The following is a 15,127-nucleotide window of genomic DNA, read 5'->3' as shown; positions in this document are numbered from 1 at the left end:
CAGTTTCTTTTACTACTTAAATAATTTATCTAAAATTTTCGCTGAATATGTCTGAGCCTTTTTCCGGGAGAAATTCAAAATAACTAGATTTACAAGTGGACATTCAAAAATAGCCACATATTCAAAAGTAATCAAAATTTAGCTATTTTTCATGAAAGATAAATCTGAACGAAAACACTGTTCAAAATCTAGAAAAATACTCCAGTATATTATACTGGAACTTTCCGCGTGTTGGAGTTCCAGGATAATATGCTGGAAGTTCATACACAGGTGCACCGATCTCCAGTATATTATGCTGGAACTTTCCGTGTTGCAGCAAAATAGTGGCTATTTTTTAATAACTTTGCAAATACTGACTATTTTTGAATGATCTGTCCTAAAACTGGCTAACCTGTGCTATTTTTACCCTTTTCTGGACGATGTTTACTAATTAGGCCCAGCTTTACGTGGCTCGCAAATGAAAATCAAAGCTAAGTTTTTGAGAAATGATATTTTTGTCGTTCCCAAAAATAATAGCCGCTAAAATGTATATTTTTTTATATATATTACTCCTATATTTGTTGGCGCGAATACAATTAGTTTGGAATGACCGGACTAATTTTCTATTTTCCCAAAGGTTTTTCTGTTTTCTCAGTCAACAACCAAACATGAAGTCCGTTTAATTAATTAAATACACTTACCGTTATGTCCTTAGCCTTTCTCCACGTGTTAAATATATATAATCCAAACACACTTTTGTTTTTTTATTCTCTCCTAATCAAACACATTTTTCCAATTCTTTTTTCAACAAAACACATTTTTCTAAATTGCTGTGTTTTTTCTTTAATTTGCAACGGTAACCTTTTCAACACCCCTTATATATAACTCTTATCTCATCCTTAAAACCTCAACATCAGCCTACAATATTTCCTCTTACTATTCTTCTGAATTTCAGTTTCCTTTTCCTCTCTTTTTCTCATCACTCATCTTTTCTTTTCTATATTTATTTATATATATCAAAGAAATTGTTACTATAATTCATGGCTTTGCATAAACATCTTCTAGTAATTTTCTTAGCTTGTTTCATTAGCTCTTCTTATGCTTATCAATTCTACGTTGGTGGAAAAGATGGTTGGGTTCCTAACCCTACTGAAAATTACAACCATTGGGCTGAACGAATGCGATTCTCAGTCAATGACACTCTACGTAAGTTCTGCTGAATTGTGTGATCATCTCGTTTATAAGATGTGCTCGTAAATTTTTATGTTTTGATTGACTTGTATGATCGCGGAAACAGACTCTATGTCCTCTAGGATAGGGGTAATGTCTGTGAACACACTATACTCCGTAAACCCTACTTGTAGGATTCATTGGATTTTTTTGTTGTTGTTATTGTTTGGCTTCTATGATCATCATGTTTAAGAGATGTGTTTCTATTTTTAAGTTGTGATTTAATCTTGAAGTTCTGATTGAATTGTATGATTATTGACCATCTTGTCTAAAACATGAGCCCATAATCTTGAAGTTCTGATTGAAATATGTGATCATCTTATCTAAAAATATGCTCGTATATTTTAAGTTTGGATTGAATTATATGATCATGTCTGTATTTTTGTTTTACCTTATTGATTATTTGTTTTGTGTTTGGTTTATGTAGTGTTCAGGTACAAGAAAGGATCAAATTCAGTATTAGTGGTAAACAAGGATGATTATGAAAAGTGCAACACAAATAATCCGATCAAGAAAATGGATGATGGGAATTCTATATTCAAGTTTGATCGTTCTGGTCCTTTCTTTTTTATTAGTGGAAATAAAAATGATTGTGAAAAAGGATCACAAAAATTAATTATTGTTGTTTTAGCTATTAGAACTCCTCCTTCTGCTCCTACACCACCTACCCCCTCAACTCCAGCTCATGGTCCAGTAGCTTCTCCTCCGGGAACATCTCCGGCGATATCTCCGGCAACTTCTCCAGTTCCTGCTCCTGTAAATCAAACACCTGCTTCATCTCCAGGAAATGCTCCAACTCCGGCGACATCTCCAGTTCCTGCTCCTGTAAATCAAACACCTACTTCATCACCAGGAAATGCTCCAACTCCGGCATCTTCTCCGGCTATATCTCCGTCGACATCTCATGCGCCGTCAATCAACAGTCCATCACCTTCTCCATCGCCGGCAACATCTCCAGCGACATCTCCGGCACCGGCTAGAATTTCACCATCCGGAGACATAACAGCTCCATCGCCTTCATCGAGTGGCTCATCATCATCTCCAACTTCATCTCCTCCGGCATCAAGTACGCCGGGATCACCAGGGAAGTCAACGCCGGGAATTATTGCTCCGGCTATCGACGGCGGGAACTCTCCGCCGGCGGATATTCAGTCACCTACTGGTTCGTCAACCAATAGCAAGAATTCTGCAGTAAAAGCATTTACTCCTTCAGCTGTATTGATGTCAGTCGTTTTGACTATAATTTTGGGAGGATTCGTCGTTTCTCCTTAGTGGAAAATAAGCTCCACCCCCCCCCCCCAAAAAAAAAGAAGAGAAAATACTAAATTATAGTTACTTAGTTTGGTTTTCTTTCTCTTTTTTTTTTTCCTTCTCTTTTATGTTTTGTTTGATTCTTGGTACATTGAATTATTGTGAGGTTTGGATATATATAAAGGCAGTATTTAGTTATTATTTTTATCTTTTGTTGTGTTGTCCTTGAAAGAAAAAAGGACAATTTGGTGCACTAAATTCTCGCTTTAGGCATGATAAGGGAAAGGGCCGGATAATATAGTCTATTGTACGCAATCTTATCCTGCATTTCTATAAGTATCTGTGGTGTCGTTGACCTGAAATTGATTATTTTCTAGGAGGAGCTCAGTGCACAAAGCATCTCACATTCATGTAGGGTCCAGGGAAGGCTTAGAGTGTGATGTTGGAAGTCTATTCTAATGCAAGCATTAATGACTACGTCTATTTTAATGCAAGCATTAATGACTACTTTCAAGACGTGAACTCGTGACATATAGATCACACAGTGAATATATAATGAAGTTTGATCTTGTTCATGGAAATACGTTTCTTTTCTCTTATTAGTATTAATTATCTAACATTCGAAACTTATTGGTCTAATTAATTTAGATCATATTGTATAAAGAAAGCGCTCTTTATCGGATTTTTTCATTCTCATACGTCGAACTAATACTTTTGGTTAATAGAGCTCGAACTGATATATCTGATCTAGGGCGGAGCCATAGCTTTATAACGGGTTCGACCGAACCCATTAGTTTTAGTGTAAACGGTACATTTGTCTTAAAAAATTTATTGAACAGGTATAAATTCTATAATATAAAAAGCTAGAATACTGAACCATTAACTTCAAATCGTGACTCCACGCATCTGCATTTGATTAATAATAAAGAATCTCATTCATTCCACCACAACTGATGGTAGTATATGTTTATTGTTTAGCTTACAGTCTTACGTCTCTATAACAGTCTTGTTGTTCAGTTATTTTTTTGTCGTTATAGTAAAGTGTTATTATAGAAAATACATATCATAACATAACTTTAAAATCGATTCCGAAAACATTTGGCTTTAATAGTGAATAGTTATTATATAAAAATTTGACCGTATATGCAAAATTTAAAATCGGACAGTTGCAGCCTACAAGTGTTTTAAGTTCAACGTATATAGCATTTAATTTTTCTCTTTATATGGATACTTTATTATCTACTTGTAAGTTGTAAATATCTTAATTTGTGTATAATTGACTTATTGTCTTATTGTGATTAATTAAGCTTTCATAGCTTAATTACGTCAGCAAGCTGGAACGTAGCGACAGTTTTTCTTTTTTAGTGGTAATAATGTAAACTTAAGTACTTAACTTAAGTAGCAATTAAACAAAAATATTACTTTTGTTTGACTGGCCTTCCTAAATTTTATTTAAATTAATGCATACGTAATGGTCCTTATTTAAGTACTCAACTCTTTGTTTTTGCTTTTGGCAAATGCTAATTAATAGCATTAGAAAAGAATTTAAAATTTTGTCGTTTGATTGGTGGGATGGGATAGATAAGAATATGCCATGAGTTGGAATAGTCTATGGGTTTATATATTCCATTTGGGATAATTAATCCCATTATTTTAGTAAAAAATAATTTCCAGAGACTAATTAATACTCATAATCAGAGGCGGGCCTTTGCTATATCGAGAAGGGTCGCCGGTACCTGTAAAATTCGATAAAATTTTCATGTATATATGTGCAGTGGCGGAGCCACATGCACCTAAGTAAGGGGTATCAACCGACACCCTTCGTCGAAAAATTACACCGTTTAATTCGGTAATTTTTAAAAATATATGCATATATACTATATAATGACACTCCTTGACTTTTTGGTAAGTTTATTTCTTTATATTTTGACCCTCCTTAATGAAAATTCTTATATATATACATATATATATATATATATATATATATATATATATATATATATATATATATATTTAGAAAATAGTGATATATTACTAGTGACATCTTATATACAAAGCAAATTTTAGTTGAATCCAAAAATGTACCCCCAAATTTTAAATTCTCGATCCGCCTCTGCTCATAACCAAATACAAGATAAAATAATTTCATATTTTATCCCGAAATTATTATCCTTTATCCCACCAAACAAACGATCCGTAAGATAGTTCAATTTTAACAAAGTAAAAATGGTAAATGTCCTTCCCATCCTAGTTATTTTTGGTCCTAAATCTTTATTCTAAGTTTCTAACTATTTAAGCAAATTAATTGTACTTCTCAATCGGGTTAGAAAGAAAGACAGATCAAAGAAAAATAAATCAATACCTACTTTTGTCATGTTATACAATAATATAAGTTGCCAACTTGCCCTTTGGCAAGCACTCTCTGATCAAAGAGAAGCCAATTCTCTGCTTCATTCCTTTAGAATTTAGATATACATCCCGTCAAACTTCTCCATAATAATTTTGTTTGTTTTAATATTTTTTAATTGAAATAATAAATACTATTATAAAAAAATTATATTATATCATAAAACGAAAAATTAGTTTCAAAGAATAATTACTCATATAGTAAAGTACTACTATAAATGATAATTGTTATAGAGAAATCTGATTAAAATATTTAAACAGAAAGAAAGCTTTTGGGAACCAATACATATATACTAAAACTTCAGCATAAAAAAATATAAGAAAAATAAAAAGGTAAAGGATTTGGGAGAAATTCAAAAATAGCTAGATTTACAAGTGGTCATTCAAAAATAGCCACAGATTCAAAAATAATTGAAATTTAGCCACTTTTTATGTAAAGATAAATCTAAACGAAAACACTGTTCAAATCCAAAAATACTCCAGCATAATATACTGGAATTCCAGTATACTTATGCTGGAACTCCAGTATATTATGCTGGAAGTCCAGTATATTCAGTACAATATACCGGTCCAGCATAATATGCTGGAAGTTCATACATAGTTGCTCCAACCTCCAGTATATTAAGCTGGAACTTTTAATGTTTCAGCAAAATAGTGACTATTTTTCATTGACTTTACAAACGCTGGCTATTTTTCAAGGACCAGTCCGAAAATTGGATAGCCCGTGCTATTTTTACCCTTTTTTAACAACTGACATCCGGAATCTACCGACCCAATTAATTCAATTTTGCGCTTCGTAATATTTATTTAAGGAGAAGCACTCCCTATCAAAAAATTTATTCCTAAAACTCAACAACCACCACCACAATAATATACCTAGTATAATCTCACGTAATGGAATTTGGAAAAGATAGCGTGCATGCAAATCCCACCATATTTCCAATAATCCTACCTTGTAGAGATAAAGAGATTATTTCCAATAAAACTCAAAACCCTAAAATTCTAATTAAATATGGAATATTTCATCTATCCCACCATATTACTAGCAATAAGAGTATTTTCCTTTTTTTGGCTTTTTTTCATTTTTAGCCCGCGCTATAAATTATTTATATTAGGTAACCGAAAAAACATTGTATAAAATTTGTATAATTTTTGTATATAACATACAATATATATATATATATATATATATATATATATATATATATATATATATATATATAAAAGATATAAGAATATATATTTTTTTAATTATTATTTTGAGAGAGGCTACACAATTTTATTTTCTCTTTTTGTCTTTGTATCGTTGTTTTAAACAAATGAAATTCCTAATTCGAACGTCACTTAAGCTCTAGAACTATCCATTCCTTAAAGTTGTATTATTGTGCGGGGAAATTAAAATGTCACATCAAACGAATTGGACCTTGCAATATTGAGACTTAAGAATTTATTCTCCAATTAGGATAATGGAAAGAGGGCCCCACAGTGTGAACATCAAACCTTAGCTTTTACACATGTACATAGTTTATTGACCATTCGATTACGTCTTTACTCAAAAAATAATTGAAATTGTTAATATAATATTTATATCCCTTTTATTCTATCAGAATTTATTTCATTCCAGCTCAATATAAGATAATCTAAAATAGGAATTTTTTAAATCACACTTATATACATGATAAGATGTAATTAAACAACAATTAAGGTCTACTCCTAACTTATATCATTTTCTATGAATTTATGCTAGTATTATGCTCTTGGCACAAACAAGGTGCTTCATAATTTAAAGTTAGGGGGCTAAAAATGATTTTGATCTTATTTGTACTTGTTTTAAAACGAAATTCTGTATTTTGAGCCCTTAAAAACCTCTTTTAGCATCATCTCGATTTGTGTGCGCAGTCCGGGCGTATAGCCGGAAAGCCTAAATATGAAAATATGTGAAAAATAATAAATTTTGACTATAAAATAATTTAATTTGACTTCGGTCAACGTTCTGGGTAAACGGACCCGGACCCGTGATTTGACTGTCCCGGAGGGTCTGTAGGAAAATATGGGACTTGGGCGTATGCCCGGAATCAAATTCCGAGGTCCCAAGCCCAAGGAATGAATTTTTGAAAGAAATTATTTTCTGAAATTGTTTATAAAGTTTGAAAATGAATTTTGATTAGAATATGTTGGTATCGGGCCCGTATTTTGGTTCCGGCGCCCGGTACATGTCTTATATATGATTTAAGATGATTATGTGAAGTTTGGTAAGAAACGGAATCCGTTTGACGTGATTCGGACCTAAAATGCAAATTTTGATGTTTAAAGAAGTTTTGAGAAATTTTATTGATCTTGAGGTTTAATTCGATATTCATGATGTTATTTTGGTGATTTGAGTATACGAATAAGTCCGTAGGGTATTTTTGAGGTTGTGTATATATTTGGTTTGGAGCCCCGAGGGCTCGGGTGAGTTTTGGATAGGGCACGGGGTGAAATTTTGGACTTAAAGAATTGCAGGCCTGCAGGCTTCGCAATTCCCAAACCCATGTTCGCAATTTCCAAACTTCGGAATTCCCAAACCCATGTGCGCAATTCCCAAGCTTCACAATTTCCAAACCCATGTTCTCAATTCCCAGGCTTCGCAATTCCCAAACCTATGTTCGCAATTCCCAGGCTTCGCAATTCCCAAACCCATGTTTGCAATTCCCAGGCTTCGCAATTCCCAAACCCATGTTCGCAATTCCCAGGCTTCGCAATTCCCAAACCCATGTTCGCAATTCCCAAGCTTCACATTTCCCAGCCCATGTTCGCAATTCCCAAGCCAGCAGCGGTCGGGGTTCGCAATTCCCATATCAGAGACCTGCAACTTTTATACTTAGACGATTTTAAACCCATTTTTCATATTCTCTCAAAACATAAACACACTTAGTCGATTTTTCAAGGACTTCTTCTTCTCCAAACCAATTGTAAGTCGTTTTAACTAGTTTTCTTCAATCATTAACATCTTTTAGCTTGATTTCAACTTCAAATCAATGATTTTCGTGGGGGAAATTGGGTTTTTTGGGTAGAACCTAGGTTTTTCAAAAATTGGGGATTTGGACCGCGATTTGAGGTCCAATTTCAAAAAAAATTATATATTTGGGTTCGTGAGGGAATGGATAATCGGGTTTTGGTTCGAACCTCGGGTTTAGACCATGTGGGTCTGGGGGCGATTTTTGACTTTTTGGGCAAAACTTTGGAAAACTCATTTTTATGCATTCAAATTGATTCATTTGGCGTTTATTGATGTAATTAAGTAACTTGTGACAGATACGAGCGAATTAGTGGTGAAATCAAGGGGCAAAGCTATAATTGAATCGTGAATTATGTTTGTGGCATCGAGGTAAGTGTTTGGTCTAACCTTAGCTTGAGGGATTAGGAATTGAGTCTTATTTGCTATATGGTAATTGTTGAGTACGATGTATAGGCATGGTGACGAGTATCTATACGTTGGTGTCTAGCATGCCCGTGAGTCTTTATATTGTGATTATCATATCTTCGTTGTATCTTTCATGCCTTGGTGTTGGTTTCTAAATATTGTATAAAGTTTGTGGAAAGAATTGTGACCTATGAACATTGAGGAGTGTTGGCTCAAGTTGTATAACGAATTGTGAAAGTATAAGTGACAATTGAACTTTTAGAGCATTGGCTCGAGTTGTGAAGTGAATTGTGAAGTAAAAGTGAGAAAGAGAAGAGATCATTATGTTGTCACCCTTGCCGGGCTATTGTTGATTTATTTGTTATCTCCCTTGTCGGGATGTGGATATTATTGATGTTGTTCCCTTGCCGGAATTTAATTGTTGACTTGTTGCTCCCTTGCTGGTATTCTTATTGCAAATTTCCTTTATTTTCTTGCCATATTATTTGTGATTGTTGTTTGGATGAGGAAGAGAGTTAAAACACGAAGGATGATGTCGTGCATTGTTTGTTTTGTGAGCAAAGAGTGTAAAGCACGAAGGGTGATGCCGTGTCGCACGATGTACCATTCCATGCCTATTATATTGATTTCATGATAAGGATGAGAGTAAAAGCACGAAGGTGATGCCGTGCAATTTATATTGATTCTTATGGTGAGGACGAGAGTAAAAGCACGAAGGGTGATGCCGTGCACTTGTCTTTGATTTACCTTATTCTTGTTGATAATTGAGTTATGTTGTCCTTTACGTTTATTTACTGGTTTTCTATTTTACTTGATTTTATTTCGATGTTATAGATTCCCTTACCCTATTTGCCTTATGATTGTTGTTTGGGTGAGGAAAAGCGTAAAACACGAAGGGTGATGCCGTGCATTGTTTTGGTGAGAGAGTGTTAAAGCACGAAGGGTGATGCCGTATATTGTTTTGGTGAGAGAGAGTAAAAGCACGAAAGGTGATGTCGTGCACTTGTTTTTGATTTCCTAATTTTTATTGATAACTGTGTTACGGTTTCTCTACACTGAATTGCTGATTTCCTTTTGATAGAGAGTAAAAACACGAAAGGTGACACTAGGTTTTGGGTGCTTTAGGTTGTAGAGTTGTAATAGATGCAGATTTCAGATATTTAGTTTTTATCTTCCGCTTAATTATTTAAAATTTCGCTGTTTTCATGTTATCGTCTTATAATTGTTTTAAAGAAATAATTGAGTAATGAAATAAATAGTTAAATGATTGGCTTATCTAGCTCACATTAGTAGGCGCCATCACGACTCCCGAGGGTGTGAAATCCAGATCGTGATTTTATTATATGTGTATATTTTAAATTTATTTTTATATTTTACTTAATTCAAATAAAAAATAATTAGTTGAGTTGAACCTGTAAATACACCCTAAATTCGCATCTATTCGCACAATAATGTTAATATACATATATAGCTACCTACTACTCTCCCTTTTCTTATGTTTCATTTTATGTGATAATCTTTTCTATTTAATTAGTTTAAATTATTTTATGTTTAAAATTAGTAACTTTAAACTCTTTAATTTATATTTAACTTGTTTTCGCTACGATTTCGGTGGATTCCCTTGACTAAGATACTACTTATAAGTCGCCGACTCATTCTTCAACGTAACAGGCACACAATCAGCTCCCTTGCTTCTTGCATTGCTTGAGACCTTTATGATTTCATGTTCTATTTCACTCCCCGATAAAAACGTGTTGCCACAAGCTTAGTGGGCGTTTAGACATAAGAATTATAAAATTCTGAAAAAAGTAATAAAAAAATACAAGTGAAATGATTTTTAAAAATTAGAGTTGTGGTTGGACATGAATACAATTTCGGGTTATTTTTAAATTTTTGTGAGTAATCTAAAATGAAATTTTTAAAAAATAGCTTTTTGGACTTTTTAAAATTTTTAAAAAAATTTAAAATTTATCTTTAAGTGAAAATTAAAAATTTTATGGTTAAACACTGATTTCGAAAAGTAAAAAAAATTTGGAAGAAAATGGGGGGAAGAATATCGACAAGAAAAAAGCGGGTACCTCGGCACACCACCGAGGACAAGAGATGCTTATCGGACGGATAATTACTCTTAATAATTTGGCTTATCGGTTATTGGATTATAAATATAATAATCTGCTAGCCATCCAATAAGGCAACGAACGAATTGGTATCGGATTAACAATTATAATCGGATGGTTAACGGGCGACTTATCGGTTAAACCAAATAGAATATCAAAAACATGTTGTAGAAAAACTGTTAGCCATGTTGTAGATCCAAAGTTGGTTATTTTAGATGAACCGGTAGGTAGTGGTAATTAGAATTCTTACTTTTATGCTAAAAATAATTTCTGTTCAACATTTTCTTTTCTTGACACCTTTATACTGGTATGGATCCGATTATACGATGCTAAAAAAGGGCATGCCAATGACCCATATAATATACAAGGCATGTCACATCACCTCTTACACCACACAAAGTCCAATTGACGAATGCCATCATTTTATTATTGGGTATACTTTGTCCAAATTATAGTACTATATTATTCACATTGATGTGTTGTTGACAGATTTATTACTAGTAATTTTATAGAAGTCGTTCCAGACTATTAACTCAGAAAGCATTATCCAAATACATGGCAACTTACTAAAAAGGCCGTAAAAATAGCACGGGCTAGCCAGTTTTCGGATTGATCATTGAAAAATAGCCATTATTTTGCTGCAATACGGAAAGTTCCAGCATATAGTGGTGATCTTCACGGACATGGTGGAGTATTACCTTGAAGTCTTTCATGGATGACTTCTCAATGGTCGGGAATTCTTTTGATGATTGTCTAGCAAACTTGGATAAAGTGTTGGCAAGATGTGAAGAAACAAAATTAGTGCTCAATTGGGAGAAATGTCATTTCATGGTTGAGGATGACATTGTCCTTGGCCACAAGATCTCAAAGGATGGCATTGAAGTCGACAAGGAAAAGATTGAGGTAATTTCCAAACTTCTACCTCCAACTTCGGTGAAAGGCGTGCAGAGTTTCTTAGGCCACACGGGATTTTACCGGCGTTTCATCAAGGATTTCTCTAAAGTGGTGAAACCGTTGTGCAAGATTTTGTGCTAAGTTCCATTTTAATGACGATTTCATGCGATCCTTTGAAGTACTAAAGCTCAAGTTGAGTACTATCCAGGTCGGTGCACCTGTGTATGAACTTTTAGCATATTACGCTAGAACTCCAACACGCGGAAAGTTCCAGCATAATATACTGGAGATTGGAGCACCTGTGTATAAACTTCAAGCATATTGTGCTGGACCGGTATATTGTACTGGAACTCCAGTATATTATGCAGGAAGTGCAGTATATTATACTGTAGTTCCAGTATATTATACTGCAACTCCAGTATATTATACTGGAGTATTTTTCCGGATTTTGAATAATATTTTCGTTCAAATTTATCTTTACATGAAAAGTGGCTAAATTTCAATTACTTTTGAAACTATGATTATTTTTGAACGAGTACTTATAAATATGACTATTTTTGAATTTCTCCCAAGAAGGCTGGCTATGAAATCTATTCATGTATCACTTTAGCGTTAAAAAATTATTTACATAATCGAGTCATTCAAAACGTAGCTACAGTAGTTCATTTTTAATGTATTATATGTTTAACCTAAAATAAACGATAAGTAACATATTATAATTAATTTAATTATATTCATGACATAAAAATTTGTTGCTCTATCGATATATGTAAAATAAATTTATTTAGAAAATAAGCAGCCTGGCACCCACTGATAGACAATGAAATAAAGAACCAAAGTCAAAGATGCTAAGAAGAATGTCCAAGTCTATTGTTTTTTCGTACATTATTTGATTTAGCAACGTGTCCCAGTGGATATATTTTGATTGTTGATAATATAATAGTTTTCCCAACAAGCAAATTGGTCAAACTTCAATTTCTTGATGTCGGCAAAATGATTATTCTATTGAAAATTTTCTTTATGAGTTTATGTTACGTGACTAACAAATGTAAATAATTGTTTAACATTCGAATTAATGTTACCATTTCTTGCGGTACAATGTGATTGTGATTGTGAAGCATATGTAGGAAACTTGGAGATATAATTTTTTATCTAATTAATGAATCTTTTTTATCTAATTAATTCTCTAACATTATCCATAGTTGTAAAAGTCTTTTTTTCTTGACAACCACAGTTGTACAAAGTCAAATACACAAATCGTTCTCATTTAATAATAAATTAGTTCAAAGTAATCATTTCAATGAAACTACTAACTTGTGAATTAAGACCAATAATCTTCTGCAACATGTTAAATTACACAATATGAAAATCCATGTGCACTAACAAAAATATAAAACAAATCCTTAACAAAATTGCTTATAAAGTCATTTTAGAAATGAGTACAATTTCTCTTCAACTTTGATAAGTAGCCATACCCAGCAACATCAACAGGAATTATTCACATGTAGATAAAGGCGGATCCAGGATAAAAACTTAATAGGTTCAGCTTTGCATTAAATTAATTATGCCATTAAAATTATGGATTCAAATCTAATATTTATTTAAATTTTATTATATTTTTACATATATATATATCTATACTTGTATTGGTCAAAATCTGACCGTCACGGCCGAACTAACCAACGTCCCGCCTAGGTGACTGGACAGTGAAAGATAGCAAGCCCACTCTGCATCCCTTTCCCGACATCCGTCGAGTCGGAAGAAGCAGCGCCTAAAGGGACGATCGAGACATATTGGAGGCAAGAGGGCGTCGGCCCAAGTAAAGGACAAGGGTGACTTGACTATATATAGTAAGGGAAAACCTTCGATTAAGGGGGTTGCTCCCTTCTTTCTCTCTCTCTAGCTCTCTTCTTGTATTCTTGATAGGAAAAAAGTAATCTATAGAAGAATATGTAAAGCTATCTCCCCATCGATCGATGAGAAACACAATATTGAATTTCAATAAGATCATTTACATCTCTTTTATCCTATATGCGATCCATACTATTAGCTCTTTGATCTGGAATTAATTATGCCTGACTAAGATTTACCCCTTCATCTTCTTTGATTGATTTGTTCAAAAAGGTTTCGATATCTTTTGAGTCAAACAATCATGTACATCTCTTTTACCCTATATGCGATCCATACTATTAGCTCTTTGATCTGGAATTAATTATGTCTAACTAAGATTTACCCCTTCATCTTCTTTGATTGATTTGTTCAAAAAGGTTTCGATATCTTTTGAGTCAAACAATTTGGCACCGTCTGTGGGGATTTCTTAGTGAAATTTCCTAGTCTCTCCCAGATCAAAGACAAGAAATATGATCACCCACCAAAAGGAGCGCGAAGGAAAAACCCAACCCACGCGAGACAAAGGCGCAGTACGGTAGGGGGAAGAGAGCCGAGCAAAATTACCAAACTTAGAAATATTCGCCCCATCAACCATCGATATGCCAAACAAGACGAACAACATTACCAACCTGTTCTCCTCCATCGGACCACCGGATGGGGGCAAGGAAAGTATCATTCTAACTCACCTTCTACTCTATGCTCAAGTAGGGACACAAAGGCTACGCAGGCAAACGAACAAAGAAACACCTCAGTTAAAGGATGAAAAACTACTGCAAAACAACTGTGATACTGCCCGCCGGTGATACCTCCAAGTTGGAAGGCGAGAGTCAGACAAGGAAACTACAATATGTGCGCAGAACGAACCTAAGCGAAACAACAATGTTTCACATTCTCCGACGTTGCACCCTTCGTTGCGAGCAATGTCAAACGGACTAGGACTCTCCCAGAAGATATCTGGCTCTCCAAAACCTGGGACTAATGATGGGTTACTATTTCGATAAGTTCGAAATAACACCTTTAAGGCCAAGGGCCTTCGCCAAAAAGAGAAGAGTTTGACCTCGATCGAACGACGACGGGTTAATATTTCGATAAGTTCGAAATAACACTATTTAAAGCCAATGGCCTTTTCCAAAAAAGAAGAGTTCGACCTTGATCAAATGACGACGGGTTACTATTTCGATAAATTCGAAATAACACCCTTTAAGGCCAAGGGCCTTCGCCAAAAAGAGAAGAGTTCGACCTCGATCGAACGACGACGAGTTACTATTTTGATAAGTTTGAAATAACACCCTTTAAGGCCAAGGGCCTTCGCCAAAAAGAGAAGAGTTCGACCTCGATCGAACGACGACGGGTTACTATTTCGATAAGTTCGAAATAACACCTTTTAGGCCAAGGGCCTTCGCCAACAAGAAAAGTTCAACCTCGATCGAACAACGACGAGTTTCTATTTCTATAAGTTTGAAATAACACCCTTTAAGTCCAAGGGCCTTCGCCAACAAGAAGAGTTCAACCTCAATCGAACGACGACGGGTTGCTATTTCGATAAGTTCGAAATAACACCCTAAGGCCAAGGGCCTTCGCCAAAAAGAAGAGTTCGACCTCGATCGAACGACGACGGGTTACTATTTCGATAAGTTCGAAATAACACCATTTAAAGCCAATGGCCTTTTCCAAAAAGAGAAGAGTTCGACCTCGATAAAATGACGACGGATTACTATTTCGATAAGTTCGAAATAACACCCTTTAATGACAAGGGCCTTCGCCAAAGAGAGAAGAGTTCGACCTCGATCGAATGACAATGGGTTACTATTTTGATAAGTTCGAAATAACACCCTTTAAGGCCAAGAGACTTCGCCAAAAAGAGAAGAGTTCGACCTCGATCAAACGACGATGGGTTACTATTTCGATAAGTTTGAAATAACACCCTTTATGGCCAAGGGCCTTCGCCAACAAGAAG

The 15,127-nt window shown here is 34.4% G+C and overlaps 1 protein-coding gene across 1 annotated transcript; it reads left to right on the top strand.

The window, feature by feature from the left end:
• The first annotated feature begins 879 nt into the window (after positions 1-879).
• LOC107812129 (uncharacterized) lies at positions 880-2,658 on the top strand. Its single transcript, XM_016637159.2, has 2 exons — positions 880-1,185; positions 1,637-2,658. The coding sequence occupies exons 1-2, from the start codon at positions 1,020-1,022 to the stop codon at positions 2,479-2,481; spliced, it is 1,011 nt and encodes a 336-aa protein (XP_016492645.1). The 5' UTR covers positions 880-1,019; the 3' UTR covers positions 2,482-2,658.
• Positions 2,659-15,127: the final 12,469 nt, after the last annotated feature.

This window comes from Nicotiana tabacum, chromosome 1 (genome assembly GCF_000715075.1).
Source record: "Nicotiana tabacum cultivar K326 chromosome 1, ASM71507v2, whole genome shotgun sequence".
Classification (NCBI taxonomy): domain Eukaryota; kingdom Viridiplantae; phylum Streptophyta; class Magnoliopsida; order Solanales; family Solanaceae; genus Nicotiana; species Nicotiana tabacum.
The sequence above is the reverse complement of the archived record's forward strand: the minus strand, read 5'-3'. Positions and strand labels throughout refer to the sequence as shown.